At 38.8% G+C, this 22,147-nt stretch overlaps 1 protein-coding gene across 1 annotated transcript; it reads right to left on the reverse strand.

Moving 5' to 3' along the window:
* Positions 1 to 7,853: 7,853 nt before the first annotated feature.
* Positions 7,854 to 21,494, reverse strand: MEPE (matrix extracellular phosphoglycoprotein). The gene is made up of 4 exons (XM_017545121.2): positions 21,384 to 21,494; positions 19,590 to 19,655; positions 15,544 to 15,597; positions 7,854 to 9,674 (listed from the first exon to the last, which is right to left on the reverse strand). The coding sequence occupies exons 2-4, from the start codon at positions 19,641 to 19,643 to the stop codon at positions 8,217 to 8,219; spliced, it is 1,566 nt and encodes a 521-aa protein (XP_017400610.1). The 5' UTR covers positions 19,644 to 19,655; positions 21,384 to 21,494; the 3' UTR covers positions 7,854 to 8,216.
* Between the last annotated feature and the right edge of the window lie 653 nt (positions 21,495 to 22,147).

Raw genomic sequence — 22,147 nt, forward strand, 5'->3', positions numbered from 1 at the left:
TTTTGAGACAAAGTCTTGCTCTATTGTCCAGGCTGGAGTGCAGTAGTGCAATATCAGCTCACTGCAACCTCTGCCTCCCAGTTTCAAGCGATTCTCTTGCCTCAGCCTCCTGAGTAGCCGGGACCACAGGAGCACGCCATCATGCCAGGCGAATTTTTGTATATTTTGTAGAGAACAGGTTTCGGCATGTTGTTTAGGCTGGTCTGAAACTTTTGGACTCAAGCAAACTGCTTACCTCAGCCTCTCAAAGTGCTGAAATTTCCGGCATGAGCTACCGCACCCAGCCTGATTGAATTTTTGATTATATTGCTGGTCTTGTAGATTTAGAAAATGGTATAGAGCTAAGCATATTGATATTAGCAAAGCATTTGAGAAAATTCTTTTGTGAGCATATCTAAGCTAGTTAATAATAGAGCCATAGTCATTATTAGCCGAACAGCTGCACCCAAAATATATTGATTGATAGATCAATACATCAGGCTACAGGAAGGCCAATATCAATATGCTACAGGCACTGCCCTGGCCTGCTATCTGCCCTATTCAACATTCCTACAATCTGCTGAATGAACACTCAGGAAGTATCTTCATCTCAAAAACTGGGAGCAATAGTTAATATTTAGGATCATAAAGTCGAGATTGGAGAAACCTCAATAAAATAGCATTATGAAATAGAGCATTATGCATGCTGGATCAGAAAATAAATTATATAACATAATACAAAGAACAGAGCTGGTCTAATATTGTTTTTTATGGAGCAAGCACATGAGCAAACAGAAAATAGATGTTAGTACTTGTATAATTAGAAATTAAATAAGAGGAAAGGAAAACCGATATGAATTCAGCCTGTATTTTGGACCAAGTGCTGGCACAGGCATTTTGTAGATGTTAAGGAATCTAACACAATCCTAGACTATATTAACAGGATGGAGTGGCCAGAGTAAAGGGTGGACTATTACATAGTCTGCTGAGATGTTCAAACAATATGTGGAATATTGTGCCCAGCCAACTGGAGTTAAGTGTGGTGAAAGATCACATGAAAGGTCATTGAAAAATGTTTAGTTTGATGAGGAGAAGCATAGAAAACAGGAAAGATGTCATGTGGAAAATGAATGAATCATTCTGCCTAGCACCAAAAGTGTAGGGTAAGGTAACGAACTCCCTGTTAGTGTAAATATGTAAACAGTGGCAAAACAACCAGTTATTAGGGATAAAACACAGTGAACCTGCTTTAGGTGAGCACTGGACCAGATGATCTCTAAGGTTCTTCCAAGGATCTCTGCACCCGTATAGAGCACGTTAGAAAAAAAATGGCAAAGTGTTCATGTCAGGGGGTTTAGCTTCATGAAACTAAGCACAGCTGGTCCTGGCTTTAATGAGATTCAGACATAGTAAGAAAGGAAAGAGACTTTTTAGTTAAGACAAATTCCAGTTTATTGTCTATGGAAACAGGAAATTCAGAGTTTTATAGGGGAGATGTGTGCAAACAAAAACTAGATTAAAAGTTTCCAGAGGGGGCTGTGTACTATTCGAACAAAAGAGCCCTTGTTTTTGATTATGGAATTTAAAAATAATAGGATATGGTCATTATAAAAGAGAGGCATCTGATTGTATGTTTCAAAAAAAATTCCTTTAGGGAGACATTTCCAAATTTAATTGTGAATGAAAGCTCTTTGCTTTGTTTCAAAATGCTTTTCACAAAGTGAGCGAGGTTGCCATCTAGTGACTGTTTTCTGGTTTTCCATTTTAAAAGCTCAACGCGGGTTCTTAAGGCAGTGATGCTCAAACCTGGCTGTGCATTAGTGTCACCTGGAAGTTTCCTAAAATGCAGATTCCTAGGACCCACTAAAGAACCGGAATCTTTGGAGAAGGAGCTCCAGAGGTTGTCCTTTATTATAAAGATCGATCTTCAGATGACTCCACTGGACCTAGTCTGTGACCAGTGTTTGGAATTAACTGCCCTGGGACATATTGTGTGCAGGCGGAAGTGTCACAGAGGCAAATTTATGTAATGCGCAGTATTTACCTACTTGCCCTAAGAACCTGGTTTCAGTGCAATTTGGTGATGCATTTTTGTATCTCATATTTAAAATAGACTTGGTAATGCTAGAAATTTACCCTACCCTTGTACACAAAGATATATCACCAGTGATGTTCATTGTAACACTGTATGAATAGTGATTAGCTAAAAATAATTTAAATGCCTATCAATAGGGATATGGCTAAAAAAATGATAGTAAATCCAAGCAGTAATTTTATGCAGCCACTTAAAAGGAATGATTAAGCATCATATATAATTTTTATTTTTCAATCATACATTGGTAAAGTTGAAAAAACATGAATTTATAATAGAGAAAAACCGGAAAAATGCTATATATCCTTCAATAGTGGACTGAACAAATTATGGTAAATGTATATAATAAAATTGGAAAATATTTGGTAATGTGATAAAAGAGCACATTAAAAGGACACTAAAAGAATATAATGTTTTCTTAGAATATATGTCAGTATATAGTTTGAAAAATAACTGGAAGGAAACGTGATGAAAGTGTAATTTTTTCTTGATAGTTTCTTTTTTTGTAGTTTTATACACTGGGTTTTTCATTTCTATCATAATCAGAAAACTATAAACATTATTTTGAGAGCAGGATACATGTGAATTGATTCAAAGCTTACTGTCACATGCTTTTGGTAAGTGTTAGATGAACAGGCCAGAGTAAGCTGAAAAAAGGAAACCAAAAGACCAGGTTGGAGACTCGTTTCCATTGGCTCCAGGTAGGCTCAGATGTTGGGGGGCTTTCCTACTTGTACATCCCTTCTTTATTCATCCAGCCATGATGAATAACATGATGGTGCAACTGAGGGACCCTTCCCTGGAAGGGTCTTTCATCAGCCGGATCTATGTGGAAGACAGAGCACCACCGCTGAACCAGGACAGAGGCAGGTTTTGTAGAAGAACACTACAAATTCATGGATTGCTGCTTTAAAAGTCTGCTAATTAAAGATTCTATTCATCGGGAACGCTCTTCTAGAACTCACACTTCTGCGCAACATGAGGCAGCAAGCTCGGTCTCAAGTCAGCATATTGTGACTTTTGCACCCTTGCGCTTTCAACTTTTGCCCCTTCTGTTCCTTCTTTGTTTCCTTGTCACACTTTCTGTTCTGTCTTTTGCAGAGACACGTAAACCTTGAACAGTCATGATCATATCCTGTTAGGACGACCGATTTGTACATGACCGATGGCACACTATGGCTCTACAATCACCTGATTATTTTCCACAGAGTAGTGAGTTGGGGAAGTCACATATACATGCTGTGAATAGTTTCTGTTTCGCAAGAGACTGTGTAAAGGTCTATTTTTAAATGCTATCATGTACAGTTACCGAATTAACTAATTAATTAAATTTTTATTTATTTTTTTGAAACAGGGTCTTGCTCTGTCATCCATTCTGGAGTGCAGTGGCACAATCTCAGCTCACTGCAGCCTTCGTCTCCCAGGTTCAAATGATTTTCCTGCCTCAGCCCCCTGAGTAGCTGGCATTATAGGTCTGTGCCACCAGGCCTGGCTAACTTTTGTATTTTTAGTAGGTAGGAGGTTTTACCATGTTGCCCAGGCTGATCTTGAATTTCTGACCTCAGATGATTTGCCCCACCTCAGCCTCCTAAAGCGCTGGGATTACAGGTGTGTGCCACCACGCCCGGCCTTATACATTCACTTTAAGTGATATCTTTATTACTTGTTGATATGAGATAATCTACAAGGACAAGCTATTTTCATCATAGACGGAAACATTCCTGCAATGCCAGGTTATTACAGGGGAAGGTCTGGCCTAGCCATAAATTTGTGAGAGGCCCAGGTGACTGATCTGAAGGTGACTGGGAAAGACATCCATATTAGTGATTTCAAACTTTGGCTTGCATTAAAATCATTTGAGGGACCTGTTAAAAATGGAAATCCCTGGACCCCATTCATGGCTTATATCACAAATATTACTCCATTCACTTATTAATGCAGTGTTTCTAAGATCAGCCCCAGCTGGACTGCTCAGAACTACCTCTTTGCTAAATAGACAACTTGCTTTCTTCACATAATATTATGTTGGTGCAAAAGTAATCACTGTTAATGGCAATTACTTTGCACGAACCTAATACTTCTATCTTCCTCAGGCTCTTGTTTTAAGTAAATATTATTTAAAATTGTTTGACTTCTATTATTAATGCGTTAACCTAACAGTTGTAAAAATCTACTTAAAATTCAAATCCAGCAAGAGTCACTTCTAAACAGGAAGTGTCTCTGTTACACTAATGCACGCCCATAAATTGATAAAGTGTTGTTCCTTTAATGAAACAGCTTTTCTGGGTCTTATTCTCAAAAGTCTAAACCATAGCTTCAGGTAGATTTTCTTGCAGCTTTTGTGTGCGTCCACTCATCGTTTTTGACATTATGCTCATTTGGATGTAGGATTGTATTGGAGTTTTGTTCTCCTTTCTTTCCAGATTTCCTCATTAAGTTTTTTTCTAACCATTTATCTGCCCCTTTCTCTTTCAGCCCCAATTGCTTACTTCCTGATTTTCATCCAGACTCATCTATTTCTTCTCTTTTTCCTTTGGGTCATCTAATATCATATTTTAATACCTATGACTGTAAGTATCATTCTCTTGACTAGCAGAGTTTACCTTCTCATAGAGAAGTTGTTTTTGAAAGGTGGACTTCTATAAAAGCATCATAATGTCTTTGAAACTTATGCTGTCTTGAGCTCCTGCTTAGTTCAACGCAGGCCCTAAAGACAGAGTGAGGAGACAACAAAATGTTTGTTCTAGACCACAGACAGAGAAAGCCTGCTGAGTGTCTTCCTCCGGGCTGGTCTTCTTCCTTCCAGCTCCCCTGACCTCGCTCACAACTCCTTCCCCATCCTCTGGTTGGGGAGACCTGTCTTAAGCTCTGAACTAAACATGGGATCACTTAAGGTTGCCCACTGCTAAGCTCTTATTTACCTGTGAGACTTACTGTCTGTAGCCTGTCTACATGTGTAATGTGTTAAGGAAAATAGATTTTACTATCTCCTGGTTCTTCCTTTCAGTTAGAGTTCATCTCCTCAGAACTCCTGTCTTGCTTTACTTACATTTCTATTGTTTAACACATTCTTCCTTGTATCTTTTGTATGACTTTCTCTTTACTTCCCTATAGTCTTGATAAGGACCAAGATCATCTCTTCTTTTTTTGATCTCCGAAGAATTTTGTAAAAGATGGTCGTTCAATAAATATTTTTCTACTGAGCTAAATGTTATTTCAGATAAAGTCAGACACATTATCCTGACTGCTGGACTTGCCAAGAACAGATTAATTAGTATTCTAAAATCAAGGTAAATATTTACAAGCAGAGAGGTCCAGGAAGGTGAGGTTGGAGGGAGTACCAGGGCTGTAAATAAATGACGGAACTGGAGCCTGCTCCCAGGACTGGTACAGTGACCTTTACTTTTTGAGCACAAGGTGGCAGGCTAAGTCAATGTCCATCATCCCTTATAAGGCAGCTACGTGAGGCCGAAATTCTTTGCCCAATTTCGGAAACAGAAATCTGTGTGTGTGTGTGTGTGTGTGTGTTTGTGTGTGCGCGCGCGCGTGTGTGTGTTTAACTGAGGTTAGTGCAGCTTTGATGGCTAACACATGGCTTTGGAAAAGGCATGGCCTCACTCCTGACTGCTGGCTGTCTTTGTGGATCTCTGATCCTTTGTGTTTGGACTAATTCCTCCACGTCTGCATCAAATGGCAATGCATCATGGATGCTGACACACTTCTAGTTTATCTTAACTGGATGAAAAAAATATGAACATTTTCAGTGTTTTGAAGAAATATCCATGAACCCTAAAGCTTGGACAGAGGAAACAAAATCGGACCAGAGAATTGAAATATGCACTTTCTCCACTAGATGGCAGACTAGGACAAGTGACTTTTGGAACGGTCCACCGGTATTTACCCAAAGAAAGCATTTGTTTTTCTCCATCAGTTCATATTTTTCTTTTACCAAGCCAAGTGTTTTTCTGTGATCAAACTTTCACATGTAAAAGTCTGATATAAATCTCAAATATAAGTAGCAGGTTGATTTTAATTTATTAATCTGCAATTTAAATTCTGATATATCTTTTTTTACTTCATTGATTACTGTCAGTTTTTTGTTTGTTTTGTTTTGTTTTGCCCAAATTGTCTTTTATTTTTTTTAAAAGCAAAGTACTAGGAATAGTTTACTCTGGAATTCTGATGGTAACATTGGGTGATATGTTAAGTCCTTCCCCTGATTCTGATGTTATTTCCAGAAGATGGGGAACAAATGAGGAAAAAAAGATATTCCTTGTTTTTAGGTTCTATTTTGCATTCTTTCAAGTTTTTCTCCCTCTGTGTGTGGGTGCACTCATGAACACACATATACTCACACATATTCATATATGTGGATGAATAGACACATACTCTATGTAAATGTGTGTACATATATGTTTATATATACACAGTCATATATGTATGTGTATATTTATCTTTGAAATACATGGCAATTTCGTGATTGTTTAAGAGCAAAGACTCTGGAAACAGACTCCTTGGGTGTAAATCCTAGCTTACTGGCAGATACTTACAGATCTGTGTCTGTTCCTTCATCTGTAAAGTGGGGGTAATAATGGTACCCATATTATAGAGTAGGTGTGCAGATTAAAGGACTTAACAGAGCACTGCTCATGCTAACTATGTCAGCCATTATTATTTGTGTATATTGAGAGTCTGATTTATTCAATAGCTTATATTACCACTTTCATTTAGTAAATGAAGCACCCTCTATCTACCCAATGTGGGAGTTTAGGTTTTTTGAAGGTGCCATAATATATTGATATTGACTTGACTTTTGCTACATACATATTCTACTTAATAATCTAGGTGCTGTACAGACTGCCTCAGTCATGATTTCCGCTGTTTGGGAGCTTACATGTTCCAGAGGAACTGTGTGCACTTTTCTTTCCCTATTCTCTACCTCTCTCTTTTCTTCTCTTGGCCTTCCTAATTTGGAGGAATGTTAACAATGGAAAGGTACATCAATTAAAAATTCAATTCAGCTGCCAATAACAACAGCAACAAAAATTCCAAACAATGGCTTAAAAAGAGCATTTTTTTTTTCTCTCACAGGACAAAGATTCTGGAGGCAGGAGGCTGATGGCGGAGCTGGTTCAGTGGTTCCTCTATGATTATTTTGTCTTTTCCTTCATGGCCACAGCATGGCTGCTCCTCCAGTCATCAGGTTCATGTCAAGCCAAGAAAAGGTCAAGAAGGAGAAAGGTATACCAGCTACATAAGTTCTTATCAGGAGGGGCAAAAGCCTTCCAGAGCTCTTCCCTCCTGCCTAACTGAGGAGACTTGGGTCTAGTTTCCAGAACAGTGTCACAAACCCACTATTAGCTGGAAAAACATCTACACTGAAGGACAAGAGAAAGAAACTGTGGAAATGATTTGGGATCAGACAATAAGTGATATTTCCCCAACAAAGCTTTCGTCTTGGCTTTGCATTTGTGTTTCTCCTCAAATTTTCCCTCTTGCCCTCCCTCTACCCTACTGTCCTCTTTGTCTGGAAAGAAGTAGAACCAAGAAAAATGATAATATGGATATTTGTTTCAGGAGCTGATATTTGCCTTAGGATATGTGCAATGTGTGCAACAGAGGAAAGGGTGTAAGAAGATATGGAGATCTCTTTATCAGCATAGAGGGAGGTCAGCGGGAAAAGGAATGGCTGGCTCAAGCAGATCAATTTCATAGGCACTTCCCTTGCTGGAGGCAGAACTAAGCTGGTTACCTCTGAAATGAAGCATCACAGACAACAGAGTTTCTTATAGATCGCTTAATACAAATTATCATAGAGAGATGTTGTTTATTTTCATGTCTACAGAGCAAACAGCATGAAGGCATTTGTGACATTCACAAATTATTTTTAAATGGCATCTACTCAAATGTTACCTATTTCATAAATCTGTAATTTTTTTCCTAAAAACATTATAAATTTAATAGAATTTTATGTCATGACTATTAAAATAGTAAAAATTCCCCCAAGGAAACAAGGATTCTTGGCTCACTCAGTTCTTCACTCTGTCCTCTCTTCATCTGGTCAGCTGTCAGGTAGCTCTCCTCTACGTCAGCTCACAGGTGGCGAGGTGTCTAGAGCGTCACCCTGCTGGGAACTCCAGGTGCACTAGTCACCACTGCTCTCACTTGAACTGCCGCTGTCAGATGAATCACTACTCTCGTCTCTTCTAGGGGAACTAAACCTCCTGTTGGAATGGGGCTGTCTACCCCAGGAGGCTTTCCTTTGTGGTGTACCCTTATTCCCCATAGAATTATTTTGCCTATGGGGTACATAATGATATTTTCTGCTGTGTGTTATTATATTCTCATTACTGGGGCCATTAAGGGAATTCATTTTGTTATCAAGACCACGAGAAGGAATAGGCAGGTCCCGACTTTTGCCCTTACTAGGAAACCTTTGTTCTTCGTGTACGGTTGCTTGGTTCCTATTAGAATGATCTGCACCCCTGCTGGCACCACCTTTGCCATTTTTAGGAATTTCGTTATAATTGGTGCTTTCAGCTGCATCACTACTGCCTTCTTTTCTCTTCTCTTTTGAGGGCGCAGGAGGGTAATGAAATTCCACTTTCCCTTGGTGAGCATTTTGGCTTCCAGCATCCACTCTGTTTCCTTCTCTTCCAGGGAGTTCCTTAAAATTGGTACTACCCATGATATCGTTGCTGCCCTCTACAAGGCTGACATCAACACCGTCTGCCTCTTTCACAGTTTCATCCCTGCTTCCAATGGTATTTCTGCCATTTTTTTCTCTCTCTGGGATTTCATTATAACCTGGTTCTCTTGTGTCAAGATTAGTACTCTCAACTTCACTTGGGCCTGCAAACCCTGTCTGAAGATCTGTGCCTTCTAGGTCAGGACCAGTACTTTCTCCTTTACCAGGAATGTCCTTAAAATGTTGGCCGTCCCCACTGAAATGAGATATGTCATTGTCCCCTCTCTCTTGAAGATCTGTGTAACCACTGCCTTCAAAATCACTGGGGATTTTTTTGACCGTTGGGAGGTGTTTTAGATAGCCAATGTTGTGTTGAATGGGGTGGGTGCTTTTGCTTTTTACTTGGCCTTTCTGGGCTTGGGAATCTCTTTGAGGCTTCTTTTTATCCTTCAAGTGTGCTTTAGCATAGTTCATTCTTGCTGGAATTTTGCTTAGAACATTCCTAGGTTTGTTCTCTTTGTTTTCTTCCCCGAGAAGTTTAATCACGGTCACTGGCCCCATTATATGTTGCATATTATTTCTGATGAGAGCTGCGCCATATTCTTCTTGGTCATGTAGTTTGCTGACAGCGTCAACTCCATCTTCAAACCCTTTATTCCCAGTTGACTCAGAATAAGCTGACATCTTCAGGCCATTGTAGATATTCTCTTTGTTACTGATACTATGATCTTCATTCAGTCTCTGTCTATTTGTGAAATGATTTTGGGATTTTCTACTTTGGTTATTCTCCCTGGCTTCAGAAAGGGACAAATCTTTTTCTCTTTTCTGGAAAATATTTTCTTTAGATGACAGCTCTTGATTTCTTCTCTTGCCCAAATGGTGAAAACCGATAGTATCTTTGTTTTTTTCTTCCTGCTAAAGTACAATTTTCAATACGAAGTGATTATTTTATGTAAAATTTAAAAAATATAATTATTCTTAGGCAATATAAAAACAAACCACCAGATATTTAATAAAAAGTATCTATTAACTCAGTAGAGGTTTACTGGTAGAGGTCATTCTAGAATAGTCAAATCAGGTTTCACGGAGAAAGCATAATGAGCTAGGCTTGAAAATAGGTAAGATTCAAATATGCAGAAGGGAAGCTGTGAGAATATTTTAAGAATAAGTGGCATATTCAATTGTTTGGAAACAGGACACAGTTGAGACATAATATGAATAAACCTACATCGTGGGAATAGTGAGTCATTGCAAGTAAAATGGATTTCATATATTAAAATTAGTTCTCTCTCTCTCTTTTCTTTCCTTCATTCTGATCATTAGAGGTATTCATCTGTCTAAAGGAATATGTCTTTTTCTTTCCTTTCTTTCTTGCTACTTTTTAAATAGAAAATCTACAAATAGAAGAATCTTCTGACATTTAAAAGAAAAGTTCCTAGGAGAATAATGAGTGAAAAAGAGAAAGTGGAGGAGGAGAATAAAGTATTTATGCCTGTATTTCAATTCGTTCTTTTTGTTTGTGGGGTAGGGAGTGGAAGGGGCAGGATCTGCAAAGATGCTTCTTCATAGCCTGGGTTTTGCCACCCTTGGGTGCAGCCAGCTTTCAGTGAGTTTGGCAGAACAGTGTGGTCAGGAAAGAGGAGCTCAGACTGACTGTGTCCTATGCCACTCACTATTTCTCTGTAGCAAGGGCTAAATAGAGAAGTGTCTGAGCATCTGGTCTGGAGGTTTCCAGAGGGTGTTGCCACAGAGGAAGTGAAGTGGCTCTAAAAGGGGCAGTGCAGATGGAACATATATACTAGAGACAAATGTGAGTCATACTCAAACAGAGAGGGGTCTAAATTGCCCATGGGAGCTAAGAGAGGCTGAATCACCACTGGGCCTCAGTCAAGACTATACCGATTGAATCCTAAGCTATGGTAGCCAACAACTTTCATTTTAGAATGAAGCAGGGCAAGCAGCATGCAAGCGGTTAGGCAGCATTATCCTGTGCATGCCTGAAGATTCCAAGTCTTCCTCTTCACTATGGTGTAAGTTATGTTTGTCCACATGGTGCACGGTACGTAGTGGATGGTGTAAGCCGCACCTGGATGCCATCTTAGAGGGAGAAGGAGGAGGAGTGAGGATCTGAGCATTTTTATCTAAAGAGACCAATTTGTTAACAACCGTTTTAATTATTAGATAACCTTAAGTTTAAACAGATTGAATTTAATCTCTGCACCTTCCCTTGCCCCTCCATGGGGAGCTCTTGAGCAACAGAAGAATTATAGACAGACTAAATGTCATTCTTTCCTTTCACCCCCAAATTGTAGAATGAACTGGAATATACATCTCTACATAGGCCTTTGAATTGAGGAGTAATATGAAATCAACATATGAGATATTTATTGAGGGATTGGAACATGTCAGAAATTAGATTGGATGCTACATGTTCTAAGCAATATCTGGTGATATTCACTGGCAAAGGCAGCAGTCCTGTAGGGCTATGGAGGGTGGGAGCAGGCCTGTGAGGCAGAGACCTTATATCCAATTGAGTCTGCACAGACAAACAGAGTGCTGGAGACTTGTAGAACCTGGAATATCAGGGTGAAGAATTTGGTTTTACCTTGTGGAGAATGAAGAGCTAGTGAAAGTTCATAGGAGATTGACAAAATAAAATCAAGGGCTTAGGAGGAATAGTGGTAAGAAAGAACACGTAGGAGGCTTTTGCAGTATCCAGTAATGAGATGTAACCACTTGGATTATGATTATGCCAAAGAAAAACATCATATATATATATATATATATACACACACACACACATATAAATATATGAAAACATATATATATATATACACACACACATATAAATATATGAAAACATATATATATATATATATATATATATAAATGTATAGTTTCTTTCCTAGATATATTAATGATAGTCATGTGATTACAGGATGCACAGTTGTTCTCCCAGTTTCTGGACTTCTCTAACATTGGTTGGAGATGCAGATGAAGATGAACTAACTCTGGACCTCCTCACTCATATGTGTGTGTGTAAATATATATATGTGTGTGTGTGTATATATATATATATATATATTTTTTTTTTTTATATATATGTCCTTTTACTGGTGCCCAAACAGAAAAGCCTTAAAAACTAAAATGGACTGAAATGTTAACATGTATAGTATTTGGTCAAGTGTATAGGGAAGATAGCAAAGAAGATAGAAAAACCAAATCCAGGGAAGCCAGGATCATAGGGAATATGCTGAGTGAAATAGCAAGCAGGAATTGCCAGTCTTTCTTAAAATCCCTCAGTCCAGTGCTCACGAAAGTAGTTGTGCTATGGAAAGAGCATGGTCATTAGAACCAGCTGTCTAACTGCCGTTTATGGGCTGTGTGATCTTGCGAGCATTATTTTACTTCTCTGAGCCTTAGCTTTTTTAGCTGTAAACTAAAAATGTTGTCTACCTTTCAGCATTTTGGAGAGAATTAAATGATTTTTATTAAATAATGCATGTAAAGCATATGGAACTCTGTCTAGCCTTATAATGGACGATAGTTTCTTTCCCAGATATATTAATGATAGTCGTGTGCTTACAGGGTGCACAGTTGTTCTCCCAGTCTCTGGATTTGTGCAACATCGGTTGGAGAGGCAGATGAAGATGGACTAACTCTGGACCCCTCCACTCCTATATTGCCCAGTTGTTACCCCAGGGCTGTGTGTTCTGCAAGCTTGTAGCCCTTGATGGGATGTTATCTGAAACAGATTTTGATTGAACTCCCTCTCTTTTTTCACCCTCAAACAGAGGTACTGTTCTGCTTGGAGGAATGTCTGCTTTCATACATGTATCTTATTAACTGTTGGAAGCAGTGGGAAATTGTTGAATCAGCTCACATTTGAATCTCAAAATAAAAATGGCTTATATAAGTGCCCTCTACTTTTAAGAAGCTGGCTAATATGTGGCCTATAAAATATAATTTGAAATTATTTATTGGTAAAAGTTATGACATTATCGTTAATTAACTTTTTAGTATTGGTGGCTATATTCTGAAATAAGATTTTGCCATGAGAAAAAATAGAAATAAACTTTGTCATGTATAACTAAATAAAAAATATTTTAAACATTGACTCAAGTCATTGAGTCTTGGAAAGGTTTACTTGGACATTTAAATTTTCCTTTGCAATCAAGTTCTTTGCTTGCTTGTTTACTGATTGCTAATATAACCTTTTGAGTTAAACACTAAACCTAAAATCAGTAGATTATAATAATTTCTTCCTAATTTTTTTTCTCTCCCTAATCTGAAGTGGGAAGTTATGTTTTTTATTTTTGGTGCTTCTCTGCTTTTAAAAAAGTAAAATGTATATTAATGAATTGTGTGCATTTTGTTAGAAGACTGAGTAGAATTCTTTTGTAAATGAAAACATGAAACAACTTTTAACATGTGGTGTATGATGGCTATTTTTACATTGAAGAAAATATCAACAACTAGAAGAAAACTTTTTTGACATTTGCTTGTGTTAAATAATTTCTGACTGTTTGATGCTCTGTGTACCAATTGGCTGGCTGCTTTGCTATGCTCTGCTTTTCTGTCTCCATGCCTTGGTTCCTACCAGCCTTTTCATGGAGAATGGCCTCACCCACTCACTTCTGTTTGCTCAAATCCTACTCATCCTCCATGGCCCAGAGCAATTCTTTCCATTATGTATCTTTCCCTGCACACCAGGCCAGGAACTAATTTCTTTCTACCCCAAGCCCCTAACGCACGATATTTTTGTTTTCTTCTGGGTCCTACTCACATAGGACTTCCCACATTCTGTCTTGTTTCACAGTAATTTTTGTAAGTGCCTTTTGTTTCTTTTCTAGCTCTAAGATCCTGGAGAGAAAGAAGTTGTTTTCTCAGTCATTTCATCTCACATAATGTCTTACACACTAGTAAGAACTCAACATACAGTTGAGTGCATTTTAACTTATTTACAGTTAGATGTAGTCTTAGAGATGTCATCTAAAGGATAGTGATGGCAGAAGAAAGTAGCATTCTGAAGGGAATCTGTTACTTCCACGGGAAATAAAACCAGGTTTGGAAAAAGTAAATCGCCCTTTTGCTGATGGCATTTCAAGCTATTTCCAGCCCTTTGGCCCATGAATCTGCAAGAAGGGACTGAGTGAAAAGAATTATTGTCACTGTAGTGACAAGGGCCTCATTCTTTTTCTTCTGAGCAGCCCAACACAGATGGAGTTATCCATGGAATGAATTTAAGAGACAGTAAAATGTGTCACTCATTAGGCCAAAATCGTTTCTCCCCTTAGCCGTCCCCTGCTGGGATCCCCACCATTAAAGCATATGGTAGAATATGTCAAGAAAACTTCCTTCTAAAACACCAAACATTACTCAGAAGCAGTAACACAGCAGTCCATAGGCATCTGGGGTCCTCTAGTATCACACCTGCAGCTGCAGGTCCTGAAGCAGAGCGAGATGTGGGCCAAGGCATGGGATGGGGATCAGGAAGATTCTGGGACCAGAACTCTGTAGTAGAGAGGCTCAAGGAGCCTGGGGCCTGAGGGGAAGGACAAACGTGCCAGCCATAAGACAGAAACCCCAGAGCAGGCAGAAGTAAACTTGGCCTCCCCTACATTTTCCTCTAGGTCTAGTCCAGAGTTTGGCTCATGCTAAGAATGGTCATTCAGAGATTCAGCTTACCTTTACTGTCAGTTTGATTTTCCTTCTCAGGTGACATGTAAACATATTTAAAAACATAAAACCCATGTTTCTCATGGTGACCCTTGTATGTTATCTACAAAAACACAACGTTATGTTAAGATGGGTTTTTTCTCTTATGAAGAAGTTTTTGGGCCCTCTTTTAGATCATATGAGAAACTTCAAAATCTGGGTGAAGTTGAATTCTGCCTCTGACAAATGGTAGTACTTCTTGTCACCACAGGAGGGTGTGTGTCAGCCAGCTCCCGGAGACAGCCACTTGTTCATTCTCTCTTTTCTACAGATCTCTGAATCTGTTTTCACTAAGGGCCTGTCAACTGCTTTCTGTCATAGGGTGGATCAATTTTATTACCAAATTTCTATGGAAATGGAGCATGTGGAAGTGTTTTCAGGTGGGAGGGGGTGAGGGGACGAGGAGAAAGGCAGGTTTTACAATATTCATGTCTTATGTCTAACTGGTAAAAGTCACAGCCCGGACAGTCAGGCTCATAAGTTGGCAATGTTGGCCTTTGTAATTTTCAGCTGAGATAAAGTACAGAAGATTGTTAGTTCTTAGAACATAGTTTTCTGTGATAGGCAGAAGTAAGCTGCAATTTGGTGGCATGCAAAGCTGGGAGGATTTGTTTAACTGGATACACAGGGAAAGCTGACTCCGTGGAGATAGAATTTCCCATGAAGACCTGTTAGCCACCCTCCCCTTTACCCCCTTATTTATCATTCCAAGAGCCAAGTGTTTGTCAGGTGCATTGTGGGAAAACATTGTTTGCTAGTAGCAATGTTCCCAAATTCTTACTCACTCAGCCCCGTGAAGGTTGCCTGGCAAAGCATTGTTTCATTTGAAGGAAGAAATCACATTGGAGAGAAATAAATCTCTATTCACAATGTTTTTCTCTTTTCTGTCACACAGGATGTGTGAATTACAATACTTGATTCACTAGAAAGTGCCAACTTTATGTTGTATAATGTTACACTTCCACTCGAAGTGCCCAGGACTGTTTTGACAGTTACACTTTTCTCTTACTGAGTTTTTCTTTACAGAGCCAAAATAGAGTTATTTGAGAAGACTAGTTCTGTTTACCCTCTGCTCTTCCACAGAGCTTTGCTCAGTTTTCTCAGTCTGTGGTCGAAATGTCTGAAAGGAAACAAGAAACAAAACTTCACCCACTAGAACATTCTATTTCATTGACTTCTTCAAACAAACATTTCATTTATTTTTCTCTCCCTGGGTCGTATTATTCAATGTGGAAAATCATTCTAACCGAAAGAAGATGGACACACTCACTGCGTTAATATTTGCTTCAGTATTACAAAAGACAGTGCCAGCTTTCTTCCCCCAGAGGGAGACAATGTCGTCTCCACGGCAGAACTGGATTCAAGCTCAGACAACCACTAAGTGGGTGTCAAGGGGAGAGGGAGGGATGGCACCCCAGATGAAGGAGGTTGGCTGCCATTGGAATCCACTGAAAAAGAAGTTTTCACTGGCAAACTGGGAATTGTTAAATATAAGTGAGCTAAAATCAGAGGTCGGTGATTTAAATTATATGTGTGCATTAATTATATAAGTTGAGTAATTGTAATATTGAATTAAGATATGATGGAGCTGAAGGCCCAGAGAGAGTCAAGCCATAGCCGTTCACGTGAGGGGTAGGATCACACCTAAGGATAAGACCTCATTGCTGCCAGACATTTCATTCTGAGAAGGAAAAGTAGAAGCGGCCAGCAGATTAGGACAAGTTCTTTCTCTTGGTTTGACATAGAATGTCAAAATTTTCTGAGGGTAGCTGAGGGTGAGGGGTAGCTACAGAAGTGCAGAAAGGCCAGAAAGGAAGAAAGCACAGACCCAGGCACTTGGTTTGTCCCAGGCCTTTCGGCCGAAGTTTATATACCACAGGAAAGCATGTCAAACAGGGACCCCAAAATCTGGGAGCAAGTGTTTTATGAAAAGAACAGGTGTAACAATTCTTTCGTTCTCAGTATTTTTCATTTACCTCTTTCTTTTAGAAACTCCTAGCCTATCTCAGATGTGGCACCGGGAACCCACGGGCGGGACTGGGCGGTGTTTGAATGGGTGTGCTACGGCGGAAGCAGGCATCACGGTGGATCAATCATATGAAAGACGGAACTCCTTAAGGGAAAGATTAAATAAACAGATAAACAGAAAGAGGGCCACCTAGGCCAGCTGTCCTATTTACCTAGAAAGTATTCTTCCTGAAGAAGCCTTAAGCTTCTATATTTTGTTTCCTGCAGAGAGGCTGCTCCTTGCACTAAGACACCCGCTTGCTCTCAGCTCCTTTACATCTCCAGCTCAATCTGAACTGGCTCCTGCATTTCCTGAGTTCATTTGCCCTCTGTGTTCAGACTTGGGGTTTGAGTGAAGGTGGCCTGGCATGAGACTGGAGGGTAGAAGGAGAAGCCAGGGTATGTCCTCCTCTGTTCTCTCTGTTTGGGGCTGCATCTCTAGAATTGTGTGCATCTTCTTTGTGGTTCTATTTCCCCAAACCAAGGGCCTAGGAGCAGCACCTTTTTCTTTCCCTCCAGCCCTAAGGGTGGTAGTAGCTTCGATCCTTGGGTGGTCTCACCAGCCCTGGTTGGCCTTTCTGTTCTTCCTTATACTTTACTCGTTTCCCTTAGAAAGTCCCTCTACTGAGCTTCCTGTTGTGGATTTTGTTTTCCAGACTGGAGTCTGGCAGATAAAATCATCTTCAAAATATAAACTCAGAAGTTTAGAAAGCACCTCTTCCATGGCTGGACTCCAAGGCATAGCTGCTTAATATTCTATTCCATTCTAGAAAATAACAATAGCTTGTCAATAACACTTTCTATTTATAGAACACTTTACAGTTTGTAAACTGCTTTTGTACACATAATCTCATTTGAGCCCCAAAGTAACCTTTATAAGATAAGCAGTGGAAGAAACAAAATTGCCTCCACTTACACAGCTGGTAGCTGTAGTAGAAGTAGAGAAGATATTTTAATTTAAATCTTCTGCCTCAAAGTCCCAGGGTTAAAATAATAAAGTTGTAAAGGACTAAATATGAAAAAACATTTAGTAATAAAAGGAAATGTTCCTAAAGTTCATATTAATTACTTTCAAGGCATAGTTTATAGTTGTATCCTTTATTGCATTTCTTATGTTGATTCTTATAGGATCATGTGAATATAAACGTAGACCACAAACAGTGCAAACAGTTCTGGAAATTGGACTACAGGAAGAAAAAAGCATAAAAATGAGTTGGGCAGATATGAAGGATATGAAGCAAAAGAAAGAAAGGATAGTATGGGAGATCAGGCATCTTCTTACAGAACACACACACAGAGATGTCTTAGAAACATACTTGACAATATAGAGCACCTCAGTACAGTTTTAATTTATTGTGACTTATAACAAATTATTTCTAATATAACTGTATCTTGATGAATAGTAACTGAATTGCATAGCCTAATAAACGTTTATTTTCTTCCCTTTTAGAATCATTTGGAATTTGGCTTATAATTCCAAGACATATGCAAGTGGCTCAGTATATACTAATTTCTTAAGCCACCAATCTATCATTTAATATCATACACCAGGGCCTATCAGTGAGTGGGGGGCTAGGGGAGAGATGCTTTAGGAGAAATACCTAATGTAGGTGATGGGTTGATGGGTGCAGCAAGCTACCATGGCACGTGTATACCTATGTAACAAACCTGCACGTTCTGCTCATGTATCCCAAATTTAAATTTAAAAATAAGTTAAATAAATTTTGGTAATTACTAAAATGGCATCTATATATCTGGGAGAAAACATCGTATTTAACCATCCACAATTACAAATGTTGTCTCTATGTCCTTGCCGAACTGCTTACATTTGAAATACGCATTCCCCCCTTCTCCCGCTACACCCCCTGGCAGATGTCCTGGGCTTGAATGTGGCCCCGTAATGGAGATGGCATTGTCTGCCTCTGGGGAGGAAAGCTGGCATCCTCTTTTGATCAGTGGTTACTGAATCGATGTTGACATAGCACATTTACTAGAAAATGATGAGAAAGCACCACGCCGGCTGTTTCTTGGAATACGTTGCTCAAAATAAAACCTTCAACTGGCTGACTTGAGCTGGGTCAGCAAGATTCATTCTTCCACCGCGAGCGGTGAGAGCGGCATCTGAGCCTCTAGGCCTTAATTGAGTGAGGTCTGTGCGTGGAGCCTCACACATGTGTGTTGTGAGCAGTACAGCCCCCACACAATCGTATTACACACTCCTGTGGCTCAGAGTATATGCAGAGAAGGGAATACACTGCCCAACTTCCACTGCCCTCCATGAGGCCCTCTGCTGCCCGGGTCATCCTTGTTAACCTAGTTAGCCTACTAGTCACCCACTCACTCGGGGCCTATATTTAAGTATGACTGGCAAAGGGATGACTATTTGCTTCCATGGTTCTCCAACCAAAAAGGTTATTCTGATAAGTTAGGATGCTGTTCAGACATTATCTAATTAGCACTGTGTCTGCACTGCAAAAAATAACTAACACTCAGCATTTTCACAAGATAATTTGGTCACATCCTGAATATTCAGCTGGGTGAGTCAGAGGGAAGAAATGACACCCAAGGAAATAGTGGCTTAATGTGGGTTCAGCTTGGGGTACTATGTCCCATCTGATAAAGATACAATCACGAGTAGGATCCCACAATATTGGGGTGTTGCAAGAAATACAGAAAAGTTCTTGTCTCTTTGTATTTTCATCTATTTACTGAATCTAGTTGGTTAGCTTTAAAACATCCAAGTCAAATTCTTAAGGTTTTCAGGAAAATATTAAAAGGTTATTTTGCCATGTCATAATTTGAGTCTTCGAGTATCACTCATTAGTGTCAGCTGATTTGAAATGCCACAGCTGCCTCCTGGTTTTTTCAAAAAACCTGTTTTCGGTCTTCCTTAAAAGGCAACGTGGTGATATCTCATAATTCAGCACACATTTACTGAGAAGCTCCTTGGTTAAGTGTGTGAGTGCGGGATGCTTCTGTTCGCTTGGTACTTTAAAAAATAACTGAATTAGGTAGATGCTATTAATTTGAATAGACATTGCTTGAAAGAAAAATGAAGAGAGCAAGAGATTATCTGAAACATAAATTGAATTTGTAAATGCTTACTGGTGCTGCCCAGGTCACGCTGAAAAGGAGCAGTCCCACACAGAAAACTTGCATCTTTGAGAATCTCTGTGAAAAGACAACAATATCTTACCACAAAGCATTACCAGTTATAAACTGCAGCCATAAGAAGAGATGAAACACAGAGGGATATATAAACATCCTTCCCCTTGACAGTTCATTTCCTTTTGCGTATATGTGTGTACAGACCATGCATAGTTTACTTATTCCTGAGTGTGCACATTTTAATCTAAGATCTTTCATATGTCTAGTTATTCCAATGTGAAAATGAAAATTACTCAATATCATTGAAACAGTAAAGTCAGTTGATAGAAATATATTTTATAGACATATTTATTAGTTCTATCATCAGCCCTTCTTCCTCTTGTCTTAGAAAGAGATTGTTTCATTTAATTATTTGTGTAATTCAAAATGACATTAAGTTGATGTAGCAGCTCATAACACACTCTAAAGTCTGTCAGGGTAGCAGATTGCACTGCGGGGAATGCTTATCTGCCTCGGGCTGGCGCCCTAGTCTGTGTCTCATGCTCATTAGCAATGTGTCTGAATTAGTAGCCATCCATGGGCTGGAGACTGAACTAACTTTTGCAACACTTACATTAATAGCTAACATGTATTGAATACTAAAATGAGCCAAGCACTGGGTCTAAGCATTTTGCATGCATTCAATTATTTGAGCCTCACAACAACCCTACAAGTTAGGTGGCATTATTATGCCTGTTTTATAGATTAGGAAATAGACACAAAAAGATTAAACAACTTGCCTTATAATTCACAAATATTAAGGAGCAGAACTAGTATTAATATCCAGGCAATGTGGCTGTAGACCCTGTATTCTTAAGACTCTCTGCCACCTTAAGTAACTTTCTATCCTTTTATCTTATTACAGAAAAATCCATGTGCAGTTGACTTAAAGGCAAATCGTATTTTATATTGGGCTCAACAAAATCATGTTCAAAACACTAACATTTAGCTGTAGATAAAGGTATTTGTTTATGTTTTGATAAATATACCAACAGGACCTAGTGAGCTCCCTTAAGTAGCCATCGGATTGGAAAAAAGTCAGCATGTCTTTGGATTGTCAATCTGTTGGTTTTGATGAACATTATATAATATTTTACTAACTGCCACACCAACTATAGCAATCAAGATGCAAATTTTAAATTTATATCACTCTGAGATTTCGTGAAGAACATATTTTTATGGGAAAAATAATCTAAATATTCTTGCGATCTTTACGTATCTCAAGGTAAAAGCTGGTATTTGGAGAAATAAATATAATTATTAAATATATTCTAAAATCCTAGGTTATGCTTTTCTAAATTAATGCAATTAGAAGGATCTAAATCCTAACTCTAGTTGACCCTTCCAAGCATTGTATAGATCAGGACAATGTAAGTAATTTATGAAATAATTTAATGCTGATTAGTAGAAATATCAACACACATGAGGTTTCAAAATATGAGTACGATCAGATTTTCCTGATTGCGAAGGGATAGAGGAAAATTAAAGTCTGAGTTACTGTGGATCTTAATAATGCTAATAATCTAAAAAAAGAGAAAGTTGCTATCAAATCATCAATTTTAGTTGATGATTTCTAAAGCACGGTAACACATTTCCTATTTTATAAAACAAAGCACCAAATATTACACGGCTGTGCTCAGTAGAAAAGATTTTCAAAGGTAATAAAAACCTACCCGGGTGGCACACATCTTAAAAACATGAACAACTAGAATATAAAGCTATTTGCTATCAAGAACATGAAAGCCAAATTACCTGGTATCTTTTACCTTCCGAATACCTGGCTTCTTTCTGCAGGATTAGCAGTCTCTGGGCCTTTTGCTGAAATTTAAAGTTTGTTAGAGTTCTCAATGGCCAATCAGCACTGGCTCACTCAGCACTAGCAAACAATTTGTTACAAGTGCCCACAGATAACCACAGGGGGCAAAGTAATTTTAATCTAAAAATGTGTTTGTGGTAAAAAGCTGCTATCAAATGTTCCAGAAAGTGGAATAAACAGAAAGTATAAATACCTCAGTTTGGACATCATGTTGTCAGATAATCAAAATTGATTTCAGAACTGCTAATTAGGACTGACTGAATACCTAACAGCTTTAGAAATGGAAAACATTTTTGCTATCCTTTTATGTAGAAAGTTTATAATCTCAATTTTATCTAAATGAAATTCAGGAACATTTAACAAAAATGTTTTAGGTGCCGACTAAGTGACAGGTATTGGCAAAACTGCAGTGAACAAAACAAGACAGGAAAAAATCCCTGTCTTCCTGGAGCTTAAACTCCAATTAGGGAGACACATAATAAACAAGATAAATGAGTTAAATGGATTAGATAGTGACATAGACTAAGTCTAAGGAGAAAAAGTATTGTGGGAGAGGAACAACCATTGGGGTGGGGACACTGGGTTGAAATTTTACATAGGAAGTCCTGGGAAGGCCTCCACGAGAAGGCAGTTTTTGAGTAAAGACCTTGCTATGGTTTGAATATACGTGTCCCCTCCAAAATGCATGTTGGAACTTAAA

This window comes from Cebus imitator, unplaced genomic scaffold, assembly GCF_001604975.1.
Source record: "Cebus imitator isolate Cc_AM_T3 unplaced genomic scaffold, Cebus_imitator-1.0 Scaffold177, whole genome shotgun sequence".
NCBI lineage: Eukaryota > Metazoa > Chordata > Mammalia > Primates > Cebidae > Cebus > Cebus imitator.

Excerpts from the sequence above, each read along its gene's own strand:
- MEPE (XM_017545121.2), bottom strand. The coding sequence starts at position 19,643 with ATGCAAGTTTTCTGTGTGGGACTGCTCCTTTTCAGCGTGACCTGGGCA. Across the intron at positions 15,598-19,589 it reads GCGTGACCTGGGCAGCACCA|ACATTTCGACCACAGACTGA; the intron begins GTAAGCATTTAC and ends GTTTCCTTTCAG. Across the intron at positions 9,675-15,543 it reads GCTCTGTGGAAGAGCAGAGG|CAGGAAGAAAAAAACAAAGA; the intron begins GTAAACAGAACT and ends ATTGTACTTTAG.